At 36.7% G+C, this 24329-nt stretch overlaps 1 protein-coding gene across 3 annotated transcripts; it reads left to right on the top strand.

Annotated features, from left to right (window-relative positions):
* The first annotated feature begins 13 nt into the window (after positions 1-13).
* Positions 14-23071, top strand: LOC137332455 (transcriptional activator protein Pur-alpha-like). 3 transcript variants are annotated; one of them, XR_010965669.1, is made up of 3 exons: positions 14-120; positions 5366-6352; positions 22531-23071. XR_010965669.1 is itself a non-coding variant. In XM_067996311.1 (2 exons), exon 2 carries the CDS (start codon positions 5413-5415, stop codon positions 6211-6213), a length of 801 nt encoding a protein of 266 aa, XP_067852412.1. In that variant the 5' UTR covers positions 14-120; positions 5366-5412; the 3' UTR covers positions 6214-6897. The 3 variants fall into 3 exon arrangements, 1 of the variants encoding a protein (XP_067852412.1); XR_010965670.1 differs by lacking the exon at positions 22531-23071 and adding an exon at positions 10363-10491; XM_067996311.1 differs by lacking the exon at positions 22531-23071 and having other exon boundaries at positions 5366-6897.
* The last annotated feature ends 1258 nt before the right edge of the window (positions 23072-24329 follow it).

The raw sequence follows: 24329 nt of genomic DNA, 5'->3' as shown, positions 1-24329 counted from the left end.
CAAGGTGGCAGCACTCTGATCAGGCCTTCCTAATAAAACTGCACTTCACTGTTCGGCCATCATAGTTCTGACAGGTAACACACCTACATCTGCAAAGTCTGCGAGCAGAAAAGCTGCAGGGTAAGGTCGCAGTCCTTCTGTTTATTATTTTACTGATGTTTTTGCATCTCAAGTGGGCATTGTATATTTTCTTCATTTTCTTTAAAGGCACCTATATTGTCAATAATATTGCTAGCTCAGTTTTGGGTTACAAAAGTCCCATCCTATTGGTGAAAAGAGCTCTATTCAATGAAACGCCCATCAATGTTTTGGTGTTAATATATTGTGCTAATATTAACAGACTATCAATATAAGAAATTTAAAAATATACTGCATTTTAGTAAAAAGGGCTTCCTTTTTTTTTACGGGGAATGGGTTTGACTTAAGAGCGAATTCTTACAATACTTTGATTGCAGGATTTAATAAAGCATATTTTGTAAAATATCCAGATAGCATGTTAAGTACTTATGCTTTAAGCCTTAGTCATGTTTTTGCTTTGGTTATCACTGCTGGTCTTTAATTGCGAAATTGCTCATCCTCTTATCTCAATGGATAAAACTGCAATTTAATTGTAATCTATTAAAGATTTCCTCTTTTTGTAAATAAAATAATTATCAACAACCCATGCACCTTTTTTCATTATAATATTTCAATATTTGTATTAACAGTTGACAAAGGCGCAAACCATTAACCTTCTTTATGTGAAGAACTTGATACCTGACAACTTGTAAAACTGTTTAGAAGTAAATATAAATTTGTTGCAACTGATCTACTAGTTTTGATTGGAATTATAATACAGTAAAGTAGTTTGAGAAACATGGAGCGAGGAATTTGGTGCATTTGGAATACAAAAGCGCGCTCAACATTCTCTTCTTAGCATTGCCTTAAGATTAAAAAGACAGATAATAAGAATAATATATATATATCATCTCGGATGGCATTTCTCATTAAGAAAGCAATAAACTGTAAAGGCCTATGAAATTATTTTCGTATACGCGTTCTGATTGCTACGGATGTTGGTCACAATTCCATGCGTTGGTATGAACAAAATGCCCAAGCTTGGTTTCTGTGACTATTCTAAAAACGCATGGTGTTGTTAACTTATTGTGTACCCTGTGGAGAAGATACGCCATCCTCATGTTATGCACTTTTCTTACGCGTCAATGAAAACCATGAGAAATCTATCTTGCTAAAGTACCAAAAACTCCCCAAGCGGTATGACTTGTTCTAATGATTTCAGGATTTAAAGGGTGTAATGTGTAACTTTTGTCTTTAATGTTCTTTTTCTTATTAGATTGTAGTATCAGAAGTGCAAACATGCTTTAAAAACGTACCTCAAAGGCATTGTAATTGAGGAACCTGCCTTTATAAAACTCCAGTAGAAAATCTATACACGCTGCTTGTCTTTTGAGGAACATGTACGAGGAGTCACTTATAAAAATTGCTTGTCAAACGTTAAACTTAAAGACTAGTTATTTTAAGTAGATGAAACAGACGCGGTCATTTAAACACCTGAAAAGAACGCGGCTTTTCATCCCATTCTTTTGAAGCAGATTGCACGCAAGTCAAGAAAAAGACCGACGACACTTTATTTTACAGATGATCTATTTGGAAAGTATCTTACACTTTTCAAATGGACTGTTCATTAAAAAAAAACGTTCTGTGGAATTTTACATTTGATTGTCAGACCAAAAACTTATACTACTTGTTCAGATGATACTGTAGCATTTTAAAATCAAACCGCACATCATTTAAACAAGTTGGAGTAATCACATTAGAGTTTTAAATAAAAACAGAAAATGCTGGAGAAACTCAGCAAGTCAGGCAGCAGCTGTGGAGAAAGAAACAGAGTTAACGTTTCAGGTCGATGACCTTTCGTCAGAATTGGAAGATGTTAAAAGAGTTAAAGCGTTAACTCTTTCTCTTTTAACATCTTCCAGTCCTGACGAAAGGTCTTTGACCTGAAACATTAACTCTGTTTCTCTCCCCACAGATGCTGCCTGACTTGCTGAGTTTCTCCAGCATTTTCTGTTTTTATTTCAGATTTCAAACATCCGCAGTATTTTGCTTTTGACATTAGAGTTTTATGTTGTTTGTACATACAATAATTGGCAGACAGCTCACTATAAGATAGAATCATAAACGTTGAAATAAAACGATGAAAGCTTCGTCTTAGAACCACAATTTTTCTTAACCTTTTCGACACTAATGAGAAGTTAATAATTTCACAAGTGACGATTCTGTCATAACTTTTTTTTAACACTGTAAGAACTAAACTAAATGTTCGCTCTCCGCAGAGTATAAAACTGAGGTTTCTTATCAGATTCAAAATTATTTTGGAAAAGATCAGTTTGGTGGATATTAGAGCAAAATACTGCTGTAGAAGAGCAACGTTTTTTTCAATGATCCCTGAATTGAAGCCAATGCCGGTCCAACGTTTTACAATGAAGCATAACACACTACTGGCATAATTAATACATGTTCGACATGGAATAGTTTCGGCCGTTCTTTTATCTGATCTATTCTTTACAATGAAACAGAAGTACTGATTGACGTGAAAGATTGATATTCTTATACTGCATTGGTTATTGTAAAATTCTGACTTATTGTCCATTTACGGAAATCAATTGGACAATTTGAGGATTAAAAAGTGGCAAATTAAATTATTTTAATATTAATCTTTTGAGTAGCTAAATTATTTTTTAAAAGAGTAAACGTTTCCATTCAACGTGGATATTGCCCACTAAATGAAAAAGTAAACGGAGTCACGATCAACTGCGGCTTAAGTCTTAAGTTGATTAAAGTACATATGGTATATATATATATATTATCTGAAATAAATAAATCCGTTATAAAAAAAAGTTTAAATGGAAATATTTTGTTTTGTGTACAAATTTGAGTCTGAATAATTTCGTTTCCGATTAGTTTAAATAAAAATATTAAAAATGACACGCGAATCTCTTCACGGGGTTTTTCAAAGCATATTTTCCATTTGGGTATGATGTAAGTTAGAAAGAAGGATTTATTTTGTGGGTGAAATTGAGAATGTTAACTGTAGTATAGATATCAAACTTTCCGGAAACCCCTTAGGAAACTTTGTTAATTATTGCTTGTTGCTTATTAACCAGGATTTTTTGCGTTTTCAGAAGCTTATTTTGCCAAACACCAAGATCGTTTTGTCTTCAAAACCGTTCGCTTTCCTAACTAATCTTGTTTCCAGTTATGTTAACGTATTAATTCAGACTACAAAATTATACGAACATACGAAAATGACAGGCAGGAAAAGACCATCTGGTCCATCAAGCCTGCCCCATACAGTTGTGATGTCTGAAATATCTTGATTAGAATTCCCTATCCACTAGTAGCTACGTTATCTCCCGTGATAATTATGCAATGTGACGTTTTTTAAAAAGTAGATATATTAGTTACCTGAAATGATAAGTTTATGGTTTTAACATGTTAGAATATTTAATCAGAAATTATACAACATGAGTTGTCGCCTCGGCTGTGATTTTATTTGGCATAGTTCACTATAGCGAACATAATACTTGCGCACCTAACAAGTGAAAACGATGCAAGTATACAAGGTACTTTTATTCGGTACTACTTAATCAATCACATGAAAGGTGTAATCGCACCTTAAGGAATAGAGACCTAGGTTTCTTTGTGTAACTTCACTTTCATCGTTGAAAATAAAATCTATTGATTAATGCAGTGTCCTTGTGGGGATTTGGATCTGTGTGTCAACCATGGACGGATGTAATTAGATTTTGATAAATTTGTGATTAGATACACGAATGTTTCCATTACTGTTAATACCGAATCACAAACATATTTCATAGAAATTAATATTTCTAGTTATTGATCCCCGTCTGTGAAGGTTTATAATGTGTCAACTTTTCTTTGAGTTTCAAACAGTTAGGACAATTTCCGGGAGCATTTTGTGAAATATAAGATGATGTGGCCTATTTTATTAATCATGAACGTATTGAGAACGCAGTGGTTTCTAGTAAGTAGGACATGTTTGAAGAACTGCCATAAAAGTTAAGTTTGTTATTGATCGTTTATAGAACCGTTTATAATTGATCAAATATAGTATGTAATGATTTATATTTTAGTGATTTTAAAAAATCTTGAAACCCCAAACGACTATTGTTACATTTCATTTTAACAAACTTCATGTAAACATTACTAAACGGACAATAAAGCCATAATATAATGTTGTGTCACCAGGCTTTTCTTCCCATTTATATATTTGTAGATTCTTTAGTAATATGTCGATCGTTTTCATTTACGTTGTGATGTTCATTTTCAGTCAAAATTGGTGGAAGGTTAAGGCAGCAATACAATTTGCTTGGAATATGGGCTAACTCATTAAATATGAAAAAACAATTATTGCGCATTGACACTCAGCCTAGTGAAAACAAATACGCAATGTACAACCATTCGTTTACTGCAATGTAATTGTACGTAAAATGATGCCAAATTATCATGGAAAAGTATACATTTCATCAATTATGGGGAGAGGTTTCAAAGTCATTGTGAAAATAATGTAGTAACGTGGGGTGACTATCTATATTGCCCCATTTAAAGACACCTGATTAATAATAAAAAGGAAAAGTGCAATATAATCTATTACAATTTGGATTTTCTTGATTTTTCCAGTTTGTGGCAAAACTAATGTCTATTGCTGTAGTTTGGTTTGAAGGATGCATAATATTTCATGTGCAAAACAAAATAGCGACCAGATGAAGTGTCATTGAATTGGAACGAGTTCCAATACATTGAAGTACCACTGATTTATTTACTGAATAATATGTATGTAATAGCTTTATGGGTTCATTAGGGAATGCAGCCATTTTGGTTATCAACTGCTGTTATTTATGTGTATTACAATAAAATAGTTGCACTACGTTTGGCATTGTGTTTATGTTTCAATATTTATTGAGCCTGAATGTTTAGCAAAATTGGCTTAATTGTCAGGTAAATACCTATTACAAAATTAGCATATTATGTTATTCTTGTGGGAGACTTTCAATAGCACTGAACAATTACCTATGGTAGCAAAATGGGATGATTAAAAATCTTCATTGTAATCGAACGGGAACAAAATCCTTTTCCATCACTTTACCCATATTATCGGTGTTCAATGTCTTCACTTTGTCGAGGGCAGACATCAGCTGCTTTCTGCGATACTTGAGCAGTTGGAGGCAGACCGCGAGGTAGGAAGCTTGTAAAAAGGCCAGTGATTGGCAGGCGGTGCGATTTTCTGGAGATTCTCGCCAATGAGAAAGGTTCTAACGAAATGTCTCTCCCCTTGCTGCAGTCTCGCGAGATCGCCGGCTGCTGGGAGTTTGGAAGAAGGCTACCATCATGGCGGATAGAGACAGTGGAAGCGAGCAAGGGGCGGCCAGCTCGAGCTTGCAACAGCTGCAGCAGGAGACGCAGGAATTGGCTTCCAAGAGGGTGGACATTCAGAACAAGCGCTTCTACCTAGACGTGAAGCAGAATGTAAAAGGCCGTTTCCTGAAGATAGCGGAGGTGGGAGCGGGAGGCAATAAAAGTCGCCTAACTCTCTCCATGTCTGTTGCCGTGGAGTTCCGCGACTACCTGGGCGATTTCATCGAACATTACGCACAGCTCGGCCCCAGTAACCCGGACTTGCAGTCGGACGAGCCGAGGCGAGCCCTGAAAAGTGAATTCTTGGTGCGGGAAAACCGCAAATATTACATGGATTTAAAAGAGAACCAACGGGGCCGGTTCCTACGGATCCGCCAGACCGTGAACCGGGGACATGGCCTTGGTTCGCAGGGTCAAACTATCGCCCTACCCGCTCAGGGGCTGATTGAATTCCGTGATGCACTCGCTAAACTAATCGACGATTATGGAATCGAAGAGGAACCCACTGAGCTGCCCGAAGGGACATCTCTTACTGTGGACAACAAGCGATTTTTCTTTGACGTTGGGTCAAACAAGTATGGCGTTTTTATGAGAGTAAGTGAGGTGAAACCATCATACCGCAATTCTATCACGATACCGTACAAAGTGTGGGCCAAGTTTGGAAATACTTTCAGTAAATACGCAGAGGAGATGAAGAAAATACAGGAGAAACAGCGGGAGAAAAGATCTGAACAGCAAGAAGAAGCTCCCGGAGATGATGGGGAGGAAGACTGATATAACTGTAATAGAAACACTTCCTGTAAAACTGTAACTGTTTAACTCCGAGGGAGCACCACCCACCAAACCTCCACAACTGACAGTTCGACTTGTCACCCATCGCTGGATGTTCGTCCACTTATCAACCGTGTAAACCGTAAGCAGCTGCTAAGTAATAACATTATGAACTGTGTTTCCTACTTGATAAAAAAACTGAGTGTTTATTTCCCTAATTAACCAAGACTTTTGTACACGTTCAAGCTATTAAAAGTGTTTGCAATCGTCAGATAATATGCTGAATTATAATGAAATAAGTCCTTTTCATGTGAGCTAACATTTGACTTAGCACAAAATGAGAGATATTTTAGAAGAACACGTAAATAATATTTTTAGTTTTCTCATTTTGTTACCAAATTTCAAACATTATACGGAGGTTATAGTATATTTGACACCCTATATACCTGTGATTAGAGATGTGTATATATGAGGGCTAGGCATGCTGTGTGTCTGAGCTTTGTTAAATGTAATGCAGAAGTCTGTAGAGTTAAAAGGTACATAGGTTTATTCATGCAAGGTAAAACTATTAAGAAGTGCTCTCTTTTATACAATATGCATTGCATCTGGACCTTAAACATATAAAACTGGTCAGTGGAACTTCTGTGAACATGAAGCAAATTATTAAAAAAGGCATTTAAATGAAAACTGCAAAGTCGTTTGATTTTTACAGACAAATGTTAACCTATGATTAACAAAGCAAGTAGCACATTTTAAGTTAGGTTATGATCATTTTGCTCTTACCTGTGAATGTGAGTTACTGGTATTTAATGTATTTAGATTAGTTGTCAAATTATATGCATTCTATCAGATGGTACATAATTAACAATTGATAGGGAACTTTTAATGTGAGTGCATTCATGTAGCAAGCTATTGCCTAAATTACTGTTACCTGTAAAGAGAGGAAATTGCATTTATTTGCTTTGTAGGGGGAAGGGGTCATCTTAATGTTAAGTGGAAATCTGAGTGAGTGACATGTCAATGACAACATTTTATGGGGGCCAACTCTTCCAGATTACATTTTCTGTTTGGTTAATATGGTATTTTAGAACATTCTAAAGGCACAGATTATTCTGCACTTTATAGTATCACAGTATTAACACCATATACATCATTTGGTTTGTTTTCTTTTTGCAGTACAACTTATAAAAATGTTTTACATATTTTGGTACATGTCTTACTGGTTGCTAGTTACTAGTTGCATACATGTGGATTATCTGTTGCTGGCAAGTTGAAAGTATTACATACATTCTAGATCACTAATCACTGTAAAAGTCTTGTTTTGTTCTTTCTGGGCTTTCCCCAGCTTTCTTTCTGTAGTTCTTCAGTCAGTTGTGACCTTGTCATTTGGGATTATGTAGAGATAAAGTTCTTTGTTATATAGTTTAGACTATTTGGCTTTCGTGTGGTTTGTTTAAAGAATTCTACAACCATTGTGGTAAAGTTTTCAGAACTATGCTTTTCTGTCGTGAGTAAAGCAAGGGCTGCTTTGTTCTAAACATGTGTAAACAATAATTCCTGGCTCAAGTCATTTGAATCAGTGCCACACCTTGCATAAGAAATGTTTTAAATCCTCCTTGAACATTTGTACAGTAAAATGTATACATAGGGTATTAAATATTACTGTTAAGCACATTCATATTCCATTGTTTAGTGGAAGAGTTTAGCCATTTATTGTAGACATTTCTTCATAGTTGTGAACCTAGATATTTCTCATTTACCACTTGAGGGTTTCCAAGATTCAAAATGAATGACAATGTACCATTAAGTAATTTCTATTGTAACATTTGATGCATAATTTTTTTGTATTTTTCTTTTATAACGCTGAGTTTAACACACATTGCCAGTACTTGCCCTGCCAGTTGCCTTTTACTACTTGCAAAAACAATTAGGTGCTACTGTAATCTGAGAGTTGTTATATTCATGTAACAACGTTTCAGCAGCGGTGTTATAACTATTGTGAAACTGGGCAATAAACATCACCAACCCTATCACTGTTCAATTGTAATTATACAGATCAACATATTAGCAGTAAGACCTGAATATCAGATTTTATATTTAAGTAAGGTTTGCTTTTAAATTTTGTTTATATTGCATCTAATATATAGAATAGGCAATTGCTTGAGAACACGAATCTTGATCAGGCATCCAAATTTGCTGATGGATTTTCCCCTATTCTTCTTGTTTTGTGTTAACTGAGAAGTCATGCAGAATCTGATTTATCCAATACTACTGCCAAGTTGGTTCAAAGTAATCCAGCCCACATCTGAACAGATTTTACACAGGTGGAGACTTAATTTGGAAACAAAATTGCAGCAGACAAGATCAGTAAATGCAATCAAATGTAATTTTGCTCGATTTTAACCAAGATTGTAGCTGTGAAGAGGTTAATAACTAGAAGCATAAACTATACATTTCACACACAACCAATTATAGATGACTTATTTCATAAAAGTACATTTTTGAATGATTTACAAACCATATAAAAATTGTTGTGGCAGCCCTTGTTTTAAATAGTGAGCTGAAACCTGCCCCACCTCCACTCATATATTGTACGTGATTTTGAATTTGTGTGCTTGCCAGTCTGCTTCAAGTGCCAGCAGCTTTGCAGTGCAGCAGTTCGAAGACACATAGGGTTTAATCAGACCAAGGCTGTTGATACTGGCTTGAATAGTATTTATTAAAAGCCACTCTGCCTTGTCTGAAGCCCACCATATTCTCAATGGTAATAAACATCAAATATGGCTATTTTCATACAAGCAGTGACAACTAATGGCTCAAAAATGTTCCACAAAATTGCTTTCCTCAGATTTAAATCTGTGCTGACTTTGAGTAGGACTATCTGTTTGAAAACACAACCTTATATTTTGCAGTGCATTTGACTTGCAGCCAAGCAGCTAGAGTTGGCCTGAATTGTGCATAAAAGTTAAGAGTAGAAGCCTGCTGCATTAATAGCTGTCATTTTGCAAGGTGCCACAGATTCAAACGGTGTCGTGATGCAAATTTAGTAGATGAGTGATGTGCAATAACTGGGATTTTAAAATATTGATTTTGTACTTTTTGTTTCTTCCCCCATTTTCCTTTGCGAGCCTGGCTGATGTACACTAGTTAAAGTTCTAAAATTTGAATTGGTAAATTCCAATCTTTACCAACTTCTTTGAAGCAGGGCACTTTTATTATCAAAGAAAAATGCTTGTGCATAAAGAAATGCATTTTTGGCAAGAGGTCAAATTTGGAATTCATTTACTGTTCACAGTATGTGAGTAGGAACCAATTAAAATAAAACCAAAAATAGTATGCTAGTAAGTTTCTTTGCTTTAAGTTTAAAGTCTCAGTTTGTAAAACTTGCTAAGTGTCAAAATGTGATACCATTATCTTTCCAGTCTGTTTTGAAACTTTTACCTAAAATAATTGACTGATTTACTGCCATTTAATATCAATTAAGCATGGTGCTGATTTAATTTTTAATTGTCAGAAATGAAGTTAATTTTAGAAGTTTTAGAAATATTTTTTGTTGTATTTTCACAATCCTAATAAATTCCTTTTGAGAATCTTTGGTGGTAGACTATTTTGTTGGAATTTACTTTTAAGATGAAAATGGCTTGCAGATAATTTTTTTCAGAAGATTATCCAAATATAATATAGCAATGCCACAACATTAACATTTGCTGACCTACACACTTGCAAGCTTCCCATTGCAAAATAACTTAATGGAAATTATATATAGAGTACAATAGTGTTGAGGAAGTTCCCAGATTAACATTTTACAAGACATTCTTGAAATAAAACTTGTAGTTGTTCTTGATGTAGAAATCCTGTTGGATCCTTAAAGATTTATAAAGTGAGTATTAACAATTGACTCTAAAGTAATGCAACAGCACTTGTATTATGATTATAAAATTGAAATATGTTCTAAAAGGCCAGCACAGGACCCAAATTATTTTTGAACTTTTGTTTGTAGGGCAAGTAGCTATCAACTTTATTTGTCGAGCATCTTGCCCCCCTTGATCTTTTTCTGTGCAAATGACATGCCTCACCTTGTATTTGGACAGGTTGTGTAAACTACCTTCCAGATAACTTGCAAAGTTTATTTTTCTCTTCTCTTGCCCCCAGATTTTCAAGATTTGTGCACGTGTCATCATCGTCATCATCAAATTTAATAAAATTACAGATCCTGCCCAGAAGACAGTAACTCAAACAATTTCCCTATTCATCATGTGGCATTTAATTCGAACACTTAATCATCAAATAGTTTCACTTTTTTATTTGAAAATGTAACCACCTGTCACAATACAACAAATAGTATAACACAACATTTTACCTACTTTGGAATATTATTGGTGGACTGAGAATGGATGTTTGAATGAATTTAGGTCTTATTGTAGCAGTAAAGGAAAATCTCAGAAGTTATTTTCAACCATTATTGGCAATAATATCCATACAATTACTGAAAAATGGCATATATACTGTATTGTGCCAGTCTTCCCCAATCAAGTATGAAAGTTCACAGGCAATTACTTATTGCCCCATGCAACATGACAATTGTTTTATGTAGATCCCTGCAGCAGCCTACACTTTGTATTCCCATATTGAGTCTTGTCATTTCAAGCCTCACTTTCACAATGTCCCCTGTGGCCAGGCCATGTACTTGAGACTGATGGTAGCTGGAATATCTTACCTGTGTGAATATAACTGGTATTAAACTTTTTCCATATGTGTCTGAATTTCAGAGGACCCTATCTATGGCAGTCAAATCTTGTTTTACATTACTTTCTTGCATCACATTGCATCAGTCAAATGAGTTTCAAAAAGGGATGTCTTTTGATACAACTGATATAGCAGTAGTAATTAACTGATGACCACAAATTAATAAAAGACTGAACTGGCACAAAGTCAACTTGTCTGAAGTAAAGGATGTTACTTTTAATCTAAGGGGCATTAACCCTTTGATGTAATTGCTTGTTTAAGTAGCAATTAGGACAATTTGTTTTCATAGTTGAAGTAAACTTGAGGTTAAGCATGTACCAGAATGAACAGAAAATCTAATTTTTTTATGCCCTTGTAATGCTCATTCTGCAAGTAAAGACTTCTGTCAAAGGAGGAAGAATTAGACATGACAACAGATTTTCCTATTCATAGCAATTTATAACTTACTGAAATATTCTACATTTTCATACCTTACTCTTGATGTGTTGGACATAGCTCAAAATTGAGTGGTTCATTTTAAGAGTGACCGATGGTAATCAAGTGTGCAGTTTAGAGTTGAAGTGGCACATATGTTTACTCCACTGATGATGCAGAAAAGAAGTCCAGTTTACACTAATTTCAAACCAGTTGTGAATCAGTGATTTAATTGTGGTTATGTTGTCTGAACAACCTGATATGTTCTGCTTAAGAGGAGAAAGAGTCAAATTTGTACAAGCAAAATTTAATATATGCTGTGTCTGAAAAATAACAAAGTGCACTTAGATTACACAGAAGTAAATGATATTTATGTACTTTAGATCAACTTTATCCAGTAACACATCCTACTGTAGTGCATACTAAATAGTAGAATAAATGTGTGTACCATTTAAAACAATATATTCCAGGCCCCTTTATGTTGAGCACAGTTTTCTGACCAAGGGGATAGGTGATCCATTCCCAGGCCTGTCATCACTCTTCAGCTATCTAGAAGAAGGTACACAAGCGCGCCTAGATTCTTGCCCTTGATTTTTCTCTTGAGCTGTAGGGAAGTTCCTTTGCTTCAACTCCAAGTTTGCCCCAATCAACCAAGATGATAGAATACTACCCTCTCCATCAATCTGGCCAACATATCTGTATAGTAGTGTGCTACAAGAGTAAAGAAGTCTTGCTGCAATTGTACAGGGCTCTGGTGAGACCACAACTGGAGTACTGTCTACAGTTTTGGTCTCCTTACCTAAGGAATGATTTTCTTGCCTTAGAGACAGTGCACCAAAGGTTCACTAGATTGATTCCTGGGATGAGAGGGTTGTTCTATGAGGAGAGATTGAATAAAATGGGCCTATACTCTCTGGGGTTTAGAAGGATGAGAGGTGATCTCATTGAAACATATAAGATTCTGAGAGGGCTTGACAGGGTAGATGCTGAGAGGCTGTTTCCCCTGGCTGGAGAATCTAGAACTGGGGAACATAGTTTCATGATAAGGGGTTGGCTATTTAGGACTGAGATTAGGAGAAATTTCTTCACGCAGAGGGTTGTGAATCTTTGGAATTCTCTATCCCAGAGGGCTGTGGATGCTCAGTCGTTGAATATATTCAAGGCTGAGATCGATAGATTTTTGTACCCCAAGGGAATCAAGGGATATGGGGATCGGGTGGGAAAGTGGAGTTGACGTCTAAGATCAGTCATCTTATTGAATGGCGGAGCAGGCTTGAGGGGCCATATGGCCTACTCCTGTTCCTGTTTCTTATGTTCTAATGTATTGGCCCACATTTGTAAAGTAAATCCAAATTAATATTCGAATGTTTGCCTGATTAAATACTGTGACAGATGCTTTCTTTATGACTTGTTTGATTAAATTTATTTTCTACTTGTATTGTGCCTGGCTGATAAGACGAGTAAGCAACTTGCTGCCAGATTTGTCAGTGCTGTTTTCAGGCTTTTCACTGGCATTTGCTCTATTGGCCCTCATTTTTTCATCCTCATTTCCCCCTACTCGCCAAATAGTACTTGGTTTCTGCTTCCAAAACAACTCCGATAAAGAAGTGGGACTTGTTAACTTAAGTTACATACTGATCTGATGATCAGAGAAATTCTTTTTTTTACTGTGATCAAATAAGTCAAACTCTGTTATTCAGTTCTGGGACTTTTACCAATGTTTTGGAAATCCCATTTAGCAATTCCAACTATTTCCTTTTGGGGCCACTGAGTAATAGTGCCCCAGTTATTACAGGGAATTTCAAGATTTTCACTATTGTTTGGCAGTTTGTATATTGTGATTTCATTCATGTTTTTTCTAACCATGAATCAGTCGCCTTGCTTGTGCTATAGTCACAACAAACTGGGACCCCCCTGCCCACCGTGTCCTGCTCCACTGTGTTGCTTTACAATTTGATTACTTCCTTCATGGTTTTATTTAAGTAGGTATATCTCACTGTATCAGTGCAAGATTCTGAACCTAAAACAAAAGGTATCTTCACTATGTTATGGTTATTAGTTAGAGACTTGCTGCATAATAAGCTTAATACTGGTGGCTTGTGATAAGTAAACATAATCACAGAACATTTAACACAGCATCATTCCCTTACATTATATGAGCAGCTTGTAATTGTACGAGTTTTTATTCAGAGTAAATCAGGAGCTATATTTGGAATTTAACAATTTTGGGGATACATTTTTGTAAGTATTGGGTATTTCCCATTTCATGCTCGCAGTGTAAGCATTAAGAGTTCTCAGGACAGGTACAACACAGCCACTTGCGGAGCAAAGCCCCCTTGCTGAACCTCAAAAGTGCACCCCCTACAACACCAGTATTAATTTTTCAACTTCTAATACTAGTCAATCTTATGTTGAGTGAGATTGCTAATTAGTGCCAGTTTTGAGTTGTGGCCTCGCGTCTGTAGCAACATGGCTGACTCAACCCAAACTACCAGGACGCTTCGAGCCAAGAGAGCAAAAAGACTTTTATCAGCCAGGGCTACTTTCAAACCTATACTCCAGAGAGGGTTGGGCAGTGTTTTAACCCCATGTACTACTGACCCCAAATTAAAATTTTAAATAATTGACGTGATATAGTAAGTAGGTTTAAAGTAACTGGTTTGGGATAGTTATTCTGCATAATTGCAACATTTGCCTAAAGTAAAAGTGTTACATTGCTTTTTTGGAATCCAGCAGTTAGTAATTAATTATGTAGGAACATTGTTAATCAAGTCAAGGAGGAAAAACCCTAAATAATTTGAAGCCAGGCTGCGTTTTCAATGTGTTACTATAATTCTTAACTGCTTTTCAGTTATTACATTGTATTGCTTTTGTGCTTACGTAAAAGTTGCATTATGTGGGAGGAGAAAGAAAGAACTTGCATTTATATTGGGACCTTTCATGTCCTCAATATATCACAAAGGACTTCACAGCTAATTAATTACTTTTTGAAGTATCACTTATGTAGGCAAACGTGGCAGCCATTTTGTGCACAGCAAGATCTCACAAACAGCAACAAAGTAAATGACCATTACATATGTTTTAGTGCTGTTGGTGAAGGATAACATTGGTCAGGACACCGGGACAACTCCCCTTGTCTTTTTTGACTAGTGCCATGGAATCTTTTTTTACACCCAACCGAGGGGGCAGGCTCCGTTTAATGTCTGATCCAAAAGACAAGGAGGAGAGAATAGCCACTGTAGCAACAGCTAGTTGGGGTTTTCCCAACTGGTTCTATAATGGATGCACGTCTCCTACTCTATCAAATTGGAGGTGGAAGACCAGGTTTGGAGTGGATTTTTAAAAATTGTGCTTTACAAGGTGCTGTTTAGACATTTCTGGTAGGGAAAACCTCAGTGTAAAGTAGAACTGTAATTTTTTTGCATCGTTGGTTGTCGTTTTAGATAAGATGAGAAAGGAAGGATACAGCTTCAGAAGATCTATACCCTAGTAGATTAACCAGGATTCAAAACCATATGGAGCTGTAACGGTTGGATGCAAAGGATTTTTTTCTGTCTTTTGCCTAATTTCAATTCAAACACCCTGAAAAAATTGAGTATTTGAATTCACTGATTTTCAAAAATTGCCCATCACCTTGGCAAGATGATACTGTGTACTGGAGGCCCAATGAGGAAAGCTTAAGTTTAACAATTAACCCCAAATTCAGCAAACTTACTTACTGGAGACTGCATAGGATATCCTCCTGTCATTTCTGAAGGTGGAAACATATTACAACACTAGATTACTGTACATAGGCTAAAATACTCATTTCTTTACAGATAAAATATGTAGAAGCAAAAAGAGGTAAGATATGCATACAGTAACATTTATACATAGAACTGGAATTGGTCCACAAGTGGTTAAATATACCCATTTGCAGAAAAGCACTTCTTACAGTCTCTTCTCGGCAAGTTCTTGGCAACATATACTCTGATGGTAAGTTACGTGAGATGATTCCTCATAGAGCCCCTAATGCCTTCAGGCACATATTACCAGAAAGGAGAATAGAGAACTGAAGATCATGAGGGACCCTTCATTAAAAGAGTGTCCTTTCATTTGAAAATTAAACAATTTCTCCCCAAAAGTCAGTGTGTTCAGTTTTTTCTCCTTGGAAAACAAAATGGTAACAGCTGTAAATTGCTGGCTTCATTTGCTCAATCCCTGAGACTGGGCTTCACACCAGACCATGACTAGAAATTACAATTTTGTCTGTTGAGCTGTGTACATTAACAAGCCAAATCACCCACAAAAATAAGTAGCTTAATTATTCCAAGTGCAAGGCACTGCCCAATTATTAGCATGATGTTGTTCTTCCATTTGGAAACTTAGTAAAAAGAAAACAGTACTTTTTTTAATGTTGACTAATTTTATTTTAAGTCAAATATTTTGTTTTTCCATCACAGTGGTCATGTGCAGTACTTGGTTTTTAGTACGTAAGTGTAATAGTCAAAGCATTGGATGAAGCTGGGACACAATTCTGTAAACAATATGGAATTTCTAATTATTCCATTATTTAGAAATGCAGAGTAACTTAGTAAATAGCAACAAGAAATTTAATTGATTATTGGTTTTGTAAGCATTCAAACTTTCATATACAGTGATTTGTCATGAAGATTTTAGTAAAGCATATTGGTGGCAAGGAAGTTTTTCCTACTAAAATTTTTTTCTATTAAAATTTACAGTGCTATGGGGAAAGAGCAGGGGAATGGGACTAATTGGATAGCTCTTTCAAAGAGCTGGCACAGGCATGATGGATTAAATAGCCTTCTCCTGTGCTGTATCTACTATGATACTATGTCCATTTAAAACTGGGAAAAAAATACCTAGGAGTACGATTCTAAATTTTAACCTTCCAAACTTAGATTGTGCCTGGAGGGAGCTATAAAATACCAGGGTGAAATCATATTGGTGTTGGGAGCAATTTGAGATGATGAATTAACTATTGGCTCATGTGATTTTGTATTTCCTAGATAACCAAAAAATCTTTAGCATATTGGTACTAGCATGTTAAATAAGCTTAGTGATAAAGCTGCTACGATCTAGTACACGTTTCAACTGAGGCATTTGTTGTTGTCAAGGAAACTGATGTGCGTGAATTCCATTTCGTCAGTCTCGCTTCCCCATCCGCTATTTTTCTCTCATAACTTTAGGCGATTAGTGGTAGGGTGTGGGGGGGTGGTGGGAAAGAGAGAGAGAGAGAAAAGAATCAGATATGGTCATGAAGTATATCAGTGGTTATCTAGGAAATACAAACCAGCAGAGTGGACTCCCTTAGTTAGCTCCCAGTGGTGCACTGCAAAAAACCCTTTGGGGGGGAAGGGTGTAAATACAGCCTAGCATAGTTTCCAGCACAAGTGTGGACATCAGAAGCTACAATGGGAAAAAATTGACACAGTGCACGCAGATGCAAGATATTTTAATATATTGTAGACATAATTCTCACAACTCTGAATGGGAAAAATTCTAAAGCAGATTTTTTTTTCAATTTGCTCGTGTCTATATGCACTTTATATCTACAGTGACTTGCACATCCATTTTTTAAAATTTGCCCTGAATCTTGAGTAGCAATTTCTAGGATTTTTTTTGCAGTTAATATTTTTAGCACAAATAATGATTTGGAAAATGGAAGGGGCATTCAGTATAGTAAATAAACTGCCCTGCATAGAAAAATGCCATTAAAATACAAGAAGACTACCTACCGTGGAAATAGCATTCCTTAATCTTTGAATGTAGTTTATTCTGCACATGCCTTGGCATAACTCCACCAAAGAACTTTGTGCACCATTTGGAGGATGTATCTCACTACCTCCACCACCAACCTCCCTCCTCCACCTCCCCCCCCCCCGACAAATTTTCTCCTTCCCTAAAGGTGCTGCCTCTTGCTGGCATGCAATCCCACAATGCTGTGGTAGCTAGCTCTCTGACACGTCATTGAGAGAGCCATTTTCCCATGTATAAACCTTAGACAGTGAGAGTGAGTAGCATGTTCAACGCAGCTGACCTGACTGCCGTTTAATGTAAAGGAAGCAAATTGTTGAAATGAAATGTCAAGTACTCCAATCAGAGGCAGAAACTGTGAGGAAGGAGGATGAGAACTAAGTATGTGAAAGATAAACTGCATTCAAAGAATGAGGAGGCCTATGCAACAGATAATCTTTTCAACTTTTTGTTTATTGTCCAAATATTGGAATAACAACAGAACAGTTATCGTCCTCCAAAAAAGTGAGTGGCTTGCCTGTAATTATACAATAAAACACACTTTAAGGTTTAACGTGCTAGGAAAAAAATGACTGTTTGGTATATTTGGACAACACGGTAATACAATTGGTCCACATGGTTGAATTACAGATGGAACCCAGAGTGACTCAATATTGTCCTGTGTATTTGCCCTAGATTGTGGAGTGAACTTTCATTTTATAAACTGGTGGATCAACTATTATAATCTAAAGTGTGACACCATATGTAATGCTTTTACCAACAAATGTGTAAGTTTGGTTTCTGGAACAGGCACGATAAGCACTAGCTGTTATTGAAGTGTTTGAAATATATCCGATCCACAAGGCAGTTGGAAAGAATAAGATTTTTAGTACAGAATGTGGTAATCTGTACACTTACATATTTGGCTGTTGAAAGCTATAAACAATCTTTAAGCAAATTCATGTCTATTGCTGATGTAACTAGGATTGTTGCATTTGTTGTGTCTGATCCTGTGGTAATTAAAATCAAGTAATTAGTAGGAGGATATAGTTCTTGAGTTCTTCCCTATGAAACAACATTTATTTGCAACAATTCACTCAGCCATCTCTCAAACACAGAATTTAGCAGATGACAATTCTATTGAATCAGAGTTTGGATTCAGGTTAAAAATATATGGGCAAGAGAAACAATGTCTGAAAGTGTTAATTGTATTGGTTGAGAATTGAGTTTTGACAGCACTTGAATGATTATAGAGCACAACTGTCTAGACTGATGCAGCCTGGAAACTGTAGACAAGCAAGAGCACTGGCAAGGAAGCAATAATACTGAGATAAGTGTACACCAAAGACATGTTTGTGATTGGGGTTTTAGCCCTCAGACTGCATTTTCAGTAGAAGTTGTATATTGTGTGTTCTTGCCTTGAAACTGGAACATTGTCTGCCTGTTCACCCCTATCCTGACTAATTAGTCAGTCACATATTGTATTGCTCGGCTCTGGTATTACCTAAAAAGTGTTATTAAAAGGTGTGAATAACTGGATTTATTGGCATACTATAACAAAGTTCTAAGACATCTATGTGGTGAATTCTCTCTTTGATCTCTCAAGAATGTAAGCACTGTAATTTTACCATGGATGGAACTGAGACAATTTTACTTTTAAAAATACTAATGGCCAGATCAAGTGCCGGATCAAATATGACCGCTCTACTAAGTAAGCATAAAACACTCTCAATGCAGCAAAGCCAAGGACAAAATTAAAATCACAGATGACGTAAGCTCAAAAGGAACACATACATTTGTGGATTAAGAGGAGACCCTTTCATAGTATTGAAGTTTTGAAAGAAGGCCAAAACTTTCAACCCCTTTCATGAACCTCAAGAACTCATCTACAAGGACTTGAAGGATTTCAGTGGCCACTAAAAGAAACTTAGTATAGCTAGGTTTGTAGCTTTGTTTAAACAACTGTTGGAAATAAAGCAAGTCTGTTAAAGTATCAATCTGACTGTAAAGTGATTGGAGGCAGTGAAGAGTTCCACTTTGCACTGTCTTTTTAAGATGAAAGATTTTCTTGATGTTAGGAGGAAAACCACCACAAAGGTTAGAAGAATTTTTCTTACTGTTCCTATTTGGGTACGTCAATTGCATTCTGAGTTAGTGATGTTTATGAGCTGCTGAGTAATATATCAAAATGTTCAAATTGTTTTACATTAACAAAAGCAGTGCATCAGCCAATTAAATAAAAACAAATGCTGTAAATGCACATCAGGTTGATCAGCATCTGAAAGAGAAACTTAGGCTAATGTTTCATGAGACCTTTGATCAGAATTTAATTTGTATGAATTTCTACATATATTGCATATAGTTTTAACTTACTATATGAAAGCATTGCAACATAATTCAAGTGATCCTTAATCACTTTGCCTGTAATTTATATATAAAGTATTGAAGTAGTATGAATACAGCACTTCATAGTGTACCAAAAAAGTAGGACAAGAGTACATTTAAAACTGATCAGAAACAGCTTCTCCACTCAGTGAGTATTTACAATAACTTACCAACCAATGTAATAGAAGCAAAAACTTTTTAGTTATTCAAAATACAATTAAATGCCATGATGGGAGTTAATGAAATTGAGAGGTGAGCCTCAATGAACTGAAAAGCCTATTCTCATCCCTGACATTTCCTATATTCTTGCATTCAAGAGCTGAACCATCTGTGGCAGTTACCTGCAAGGAATTGTGACAGATGGAACTGTGACAGATTCGACCACTGTTCTAGAACAGTGGACCCAGCTTGTGCGGAAGGGCTAGAGGTCCAAGAGGTCATAGCTGTAATTGATATGGGAATTTAGCCTTTACGGAATCAATAGTGCTTCACGTAGTCACAGATTTTTAAAGAGTCACCAGGATGCAGAGGCAAGGAGGAAGTGATTTCTCGAGGATAAGACTGAAGTGTATTTGCCAACATTGTAAGTTGCAAATCTGTCGGAGATGGAAAGAAATGCTGTTCTGTCTAGTTCAGGTATAACTCTAGCTGTGTTATGCCTATAAGATATGTAATCTGACTGAGGAACTGGATCTATACTTTATTCTGGAATTTAATTCCCCCTTTTTAGAGTCAAAGTCAAAGTTAATAGAGGTTTGTAGTTACCCCTGTTTAGGACTTGGCCTCATTTCCTGTACAATATATTAAGGAGTAACTGAGCATCTTTACAATTGAAAGTCAACAAAAGTCATCACTTTATCTCAGTGGAATAAGTCCTAAACAGGGTTACTTACTAATCACTAAAGTGATTCAGTTACTCAATATATTATACAGGAAATGGGACCCAGGCCCTAAAGAAGTTTTCTTAGACACCAAAGTTTTATCTTTATTTAACATCCAACATACTAAAACATGATCAACCGGATGTTGCAGTTTCAGTGGCTGACACCTGCACATTGCTTAAGTATTTTTAATTTGTAGATCTTATGCTTGTGAAAATACGTGATGAATCCTGAGGCCTTTTAGGGTTGTCTAACTTCATCAACCATCTGAGGCTGTCCTTTTTGGATGCTGAATAGGGTGCAAAATGGGTCAGTAGTGATTTATCATTTTGAGAACTACAAAATGTCATTAGTAAATACATTATCTTTCCTAGCCAACTAGGAACTGTTCTTCTATTTCCTAATTGAGCCTAAGTGAACTGTTCCTTTTAAACTAAAGATGCTTAAAACAGTCTTGCTATTTGACATTGAGGTCTCATGCTTTCAAAAACATCAGAATGTCTATCTACCTGGTGATTGGAGTAGAAGCTGAGAAAGATGTGACTAATGGGCACTGCAAGATTATTAAGGCAGCAAATCGAGGAAGATTAGACATTGTCCCACTGCTTCTGTGTGGATTGCTTAGACCCAGATCTATAATGACCTCTTTGACCCTAATGTATATAAGTTTTTCCTTCAAGGGTGAAATTTTTCTTTCAATTTTGGAGTTAATCACCCTCTGGAGTCATTTCTGGGATGGTTTTCTATTTTTGGTGTGAGATCTTAAATGTTAGCGATATTTTGTTTTTTGTATTGCTGAAAATATTCGAGCATTTCTTCATCCTGTTCCAGAAAGGTGTTTTATTTTTCACGGAAGGGAGCCCCGGCAGTTTTGTTTGAAGATCCTCAAAAATTTGTGAAATACAAAACTAGTTCAGTATATTGAACATGATGTCCAAGACAACAGAACATTCCTGCACCCCCTTCCCTGAAGAGCACTAACAACACATTTTTGCAGACTGAAAAATATCAGGGGCTTGGGTCAGTCCTGTATATCACTGAAGGATCCAAGACAAAAAAAATGGCTTCTTTGGTGGTTGTTGGAACTCTAAAGTTGTCCACCATGCCTGAGGAACGTTTGACTTGCCCTTCCAAACCAAATCTACAGTCAACCATAGAGATGTTATAAAGGGAAATACAGGAAACCCCATGAGGTAGATAACTTTAGTAGACCCAGGACTGACCCATGAGCTAAAGCAAAAGGGATAGAACGAAAGCTTACACTCAAAACTATTGCTGTTTAGGCATTAAACTCAACAAGCGAGATCTGCCTAGGAGGTGTTGAGGTGTGTGCGTGCCAAAAGACCGTATATCCCCCATTCTGAATTAGAAGATTCCAAAGGGTTGTCTTGAGTCAACAAAATCCTTGAGACCAATAAGTAATTTGGCCAAAGCAGACTGAACAATCAAGACAGCTGATGAAGACAACTGAATTGGGACACCATCCAAAGCTAGTACTAATTGCCTTTCTGAAGCAAAGGTTGAAATCCAGTATTGTAGTCTTTGGGCTGCCAAGTCTACATAGTGACATCAAGTCAAATGCTTTCATGATGGATGATTTCATAGGGTGGTACTCATCCAAGAACTTTCCAGAGTAAAGCCTTTCATGGTCTAACAGCTTCAGATCTGTTTCAGGCAAAAGATTCCCCATAAGATAAAGGATTCAAGAGGATGCAGAGAACCTCTAATGTTGCTTGTGGTCCATGTATGTTGGCCGGATCAGAGGCGACTAAGTCAAAGACCTACCTGGATTCATGAGTGTTGGCCGGGGCAACTATAGATCCAAGGTCAGAGGTTCCTCTTGACGACCCCTTCCTGGCCAAGGTGGTGGTTAGAACAACCATGGAAGACAATGGCAGATGCTGCAGCACTGTGCAGTACCAGGGCTGCCTCCAGCATCTGCTGAGGTTACTGCAACACCATGTAGTACTGAGTCTACTCAGGTTTTGAGGCAAGAGCTGGAAAGACAGTTGTGTCATTGGAAAGTCTTGATACATCATAAAAGGCAATTTACAACCTGATTTCATTCGTGTTGAAACAGTCGATGGTACAACCAATTACAATTTCCTCCGGTATTAGATGAATCTCTCTGACCTGGAGTGTTTGTGCTTCATTTTAGGTTTGGACTGCAGACCCAATACTGAAGACAGACTCCTGGTGAGTTCAGGTGCATCGTGCAGATCCTTCTTATGTTCAGAAAAGCCCACAACAGGATGTGCAAAATTTGAAGCCTGGTATGAGCATATAGTGGAGCACTTTTAATTGGAAAAAAACAATGTATCAACACAGAAACTGAGGATGCCACAGCTTCACAAGTTGGAATAATCAGATTTCAAAGCAGAAAAGATTTAGAACTGTTCTTAATGAAAAAGTAAAATCTTCCTGCTGAACAAAAAGAAAAGAAAACTGAAAATGATCTTGCAAGCTGGGTTTTATGTAGTATGAGAAATGGAATATCATGTAACTTTATAGTATAAAACTCTTAGACCCAGTCGCAGTTATTTCCCCATTGTAAAATGGCTCTAAGCAAACTATCTGCCGACAAGTCAACAAATAAAAGGCATAATTTTCCAATGCCATGCGTTTTATGCAGCGATGCAGTTTTGCAATCCCTGAAAACTTGACTAAGATGTTAATTTTTAGGGAACATACCACATAATATGATTAAGGAGCAGGATCTCTCAAACACCATTGTTGCAATAAACAAAGATAGAAAAATTCAGACAAAGAGAATAGTCATTTTTACACCGTCATGCTGTCAGTGGGACTAAATAAAATGCTTCTTGAAGGGGAGTAGAAAAAAACAACTTGGGTGCCTAGTTGCTACCTCTTGTACCAATGTGTATTCTCCCAGGTACTGAGGGGATGGTTTGAGCAGCAAGTGTATCTGTGGACACTGACCAACTTAACTTGTGTGATTGGGCAACAAGAAGTGCACATCTGAGCTAGGTTTGGTTCACTTTTTTCCTCTTCCTCCTACCAGTGCATGATTAACTTACTGTTAGGTAGTAACATAGCTAAGAAATCTTTAATAATGATCTAGTCAAGGTAGGATTGAGTTGTGCTGCAGAGGCAGGTCTGGTTCAGTCAGTGTTTCTTCCTCTTCTGTCTGTGGAAGAGTAAATTACTGTTATGCAGTGTTCCAGTAACTTAGCCAAGAAATCTTAATACAGATCTAGTCAAGATAGGATTCATATACAGCCCCTGGATTTAGAGTCTTTTGCTGTAATACTGAGCTGCTACAGCAATATGTTTATGCTACAGTTTTTTATGGTGGCTTGCTGACTGTTGGTGTATTCCTAAAGTTCTGTTGCTGTGGTTGACATTGATGGGACAATGAGCACGTAGCTCCAGATCTTAGCTGGCAAAACATTTAAAAGCAAAACATTGTTGCAAACTTCTGGAGTTGTCAAACCTTTTGAGTTTTTTTTCCTTTTCCCTTTCCTCTCCTGAAGGTGTTGACTCCTTGATGGGGTATATTTCTGAGTGTCAGCTATCCACTTGTTTTCCCCCCCACTCCCATTATGTATGTGTAAGCTTTGATGGTACGTCCATAAACTATTCAAATGCAGTGGGCATCGCAGCTGAGCCTGGTCCTGTTCTTGCCTGACATTCCAAAACATGCAGTTCTAAATAGCTATAAAGAGTAGGAACCCTAGTTGACTTTCCCCACTCAGGTCAATTGTAGTGTCCCAAAAGCTTTCCTGATTGAGATCAACAAATTCAGCAAAAATTGGGGATAGAGTTTGCATAGCTCAGCTACTAACTGGGTAAACGAACTGAACTATCAGAGACTTTAGAGCTTTAGATAATAAAATTAGAAATGTTTTCTAGCTTGGGAGATTGGGTGGTACTGTGTGATTAATGCACTAGCTTTCCAGCTAAGATGTGGGTTTGGCTTAAAGAAGGGGAGGATTG

This window comes from Heptranchias perlo, chromosome 14, assembly GCF_035084215.1.
Source record: "Heptranchias perlo isolate sHepPer1 chromosome 14, sHepPer1.hap1, whole genome shotgun sequence".
In the NCBI taxonomy this organism is placed as follows: domain Eukaryota; kingdom Metazoa; phylum Chordata; class Chondrichthyes; order Hexanchiformes; family Hexanchidae; genus Heptranchias; species Heptranchias perlo.
Note: the sequence above shows the minus strand (reverse complement) of the source record. Positions and strands in the feature narration are given on the sequence as shown.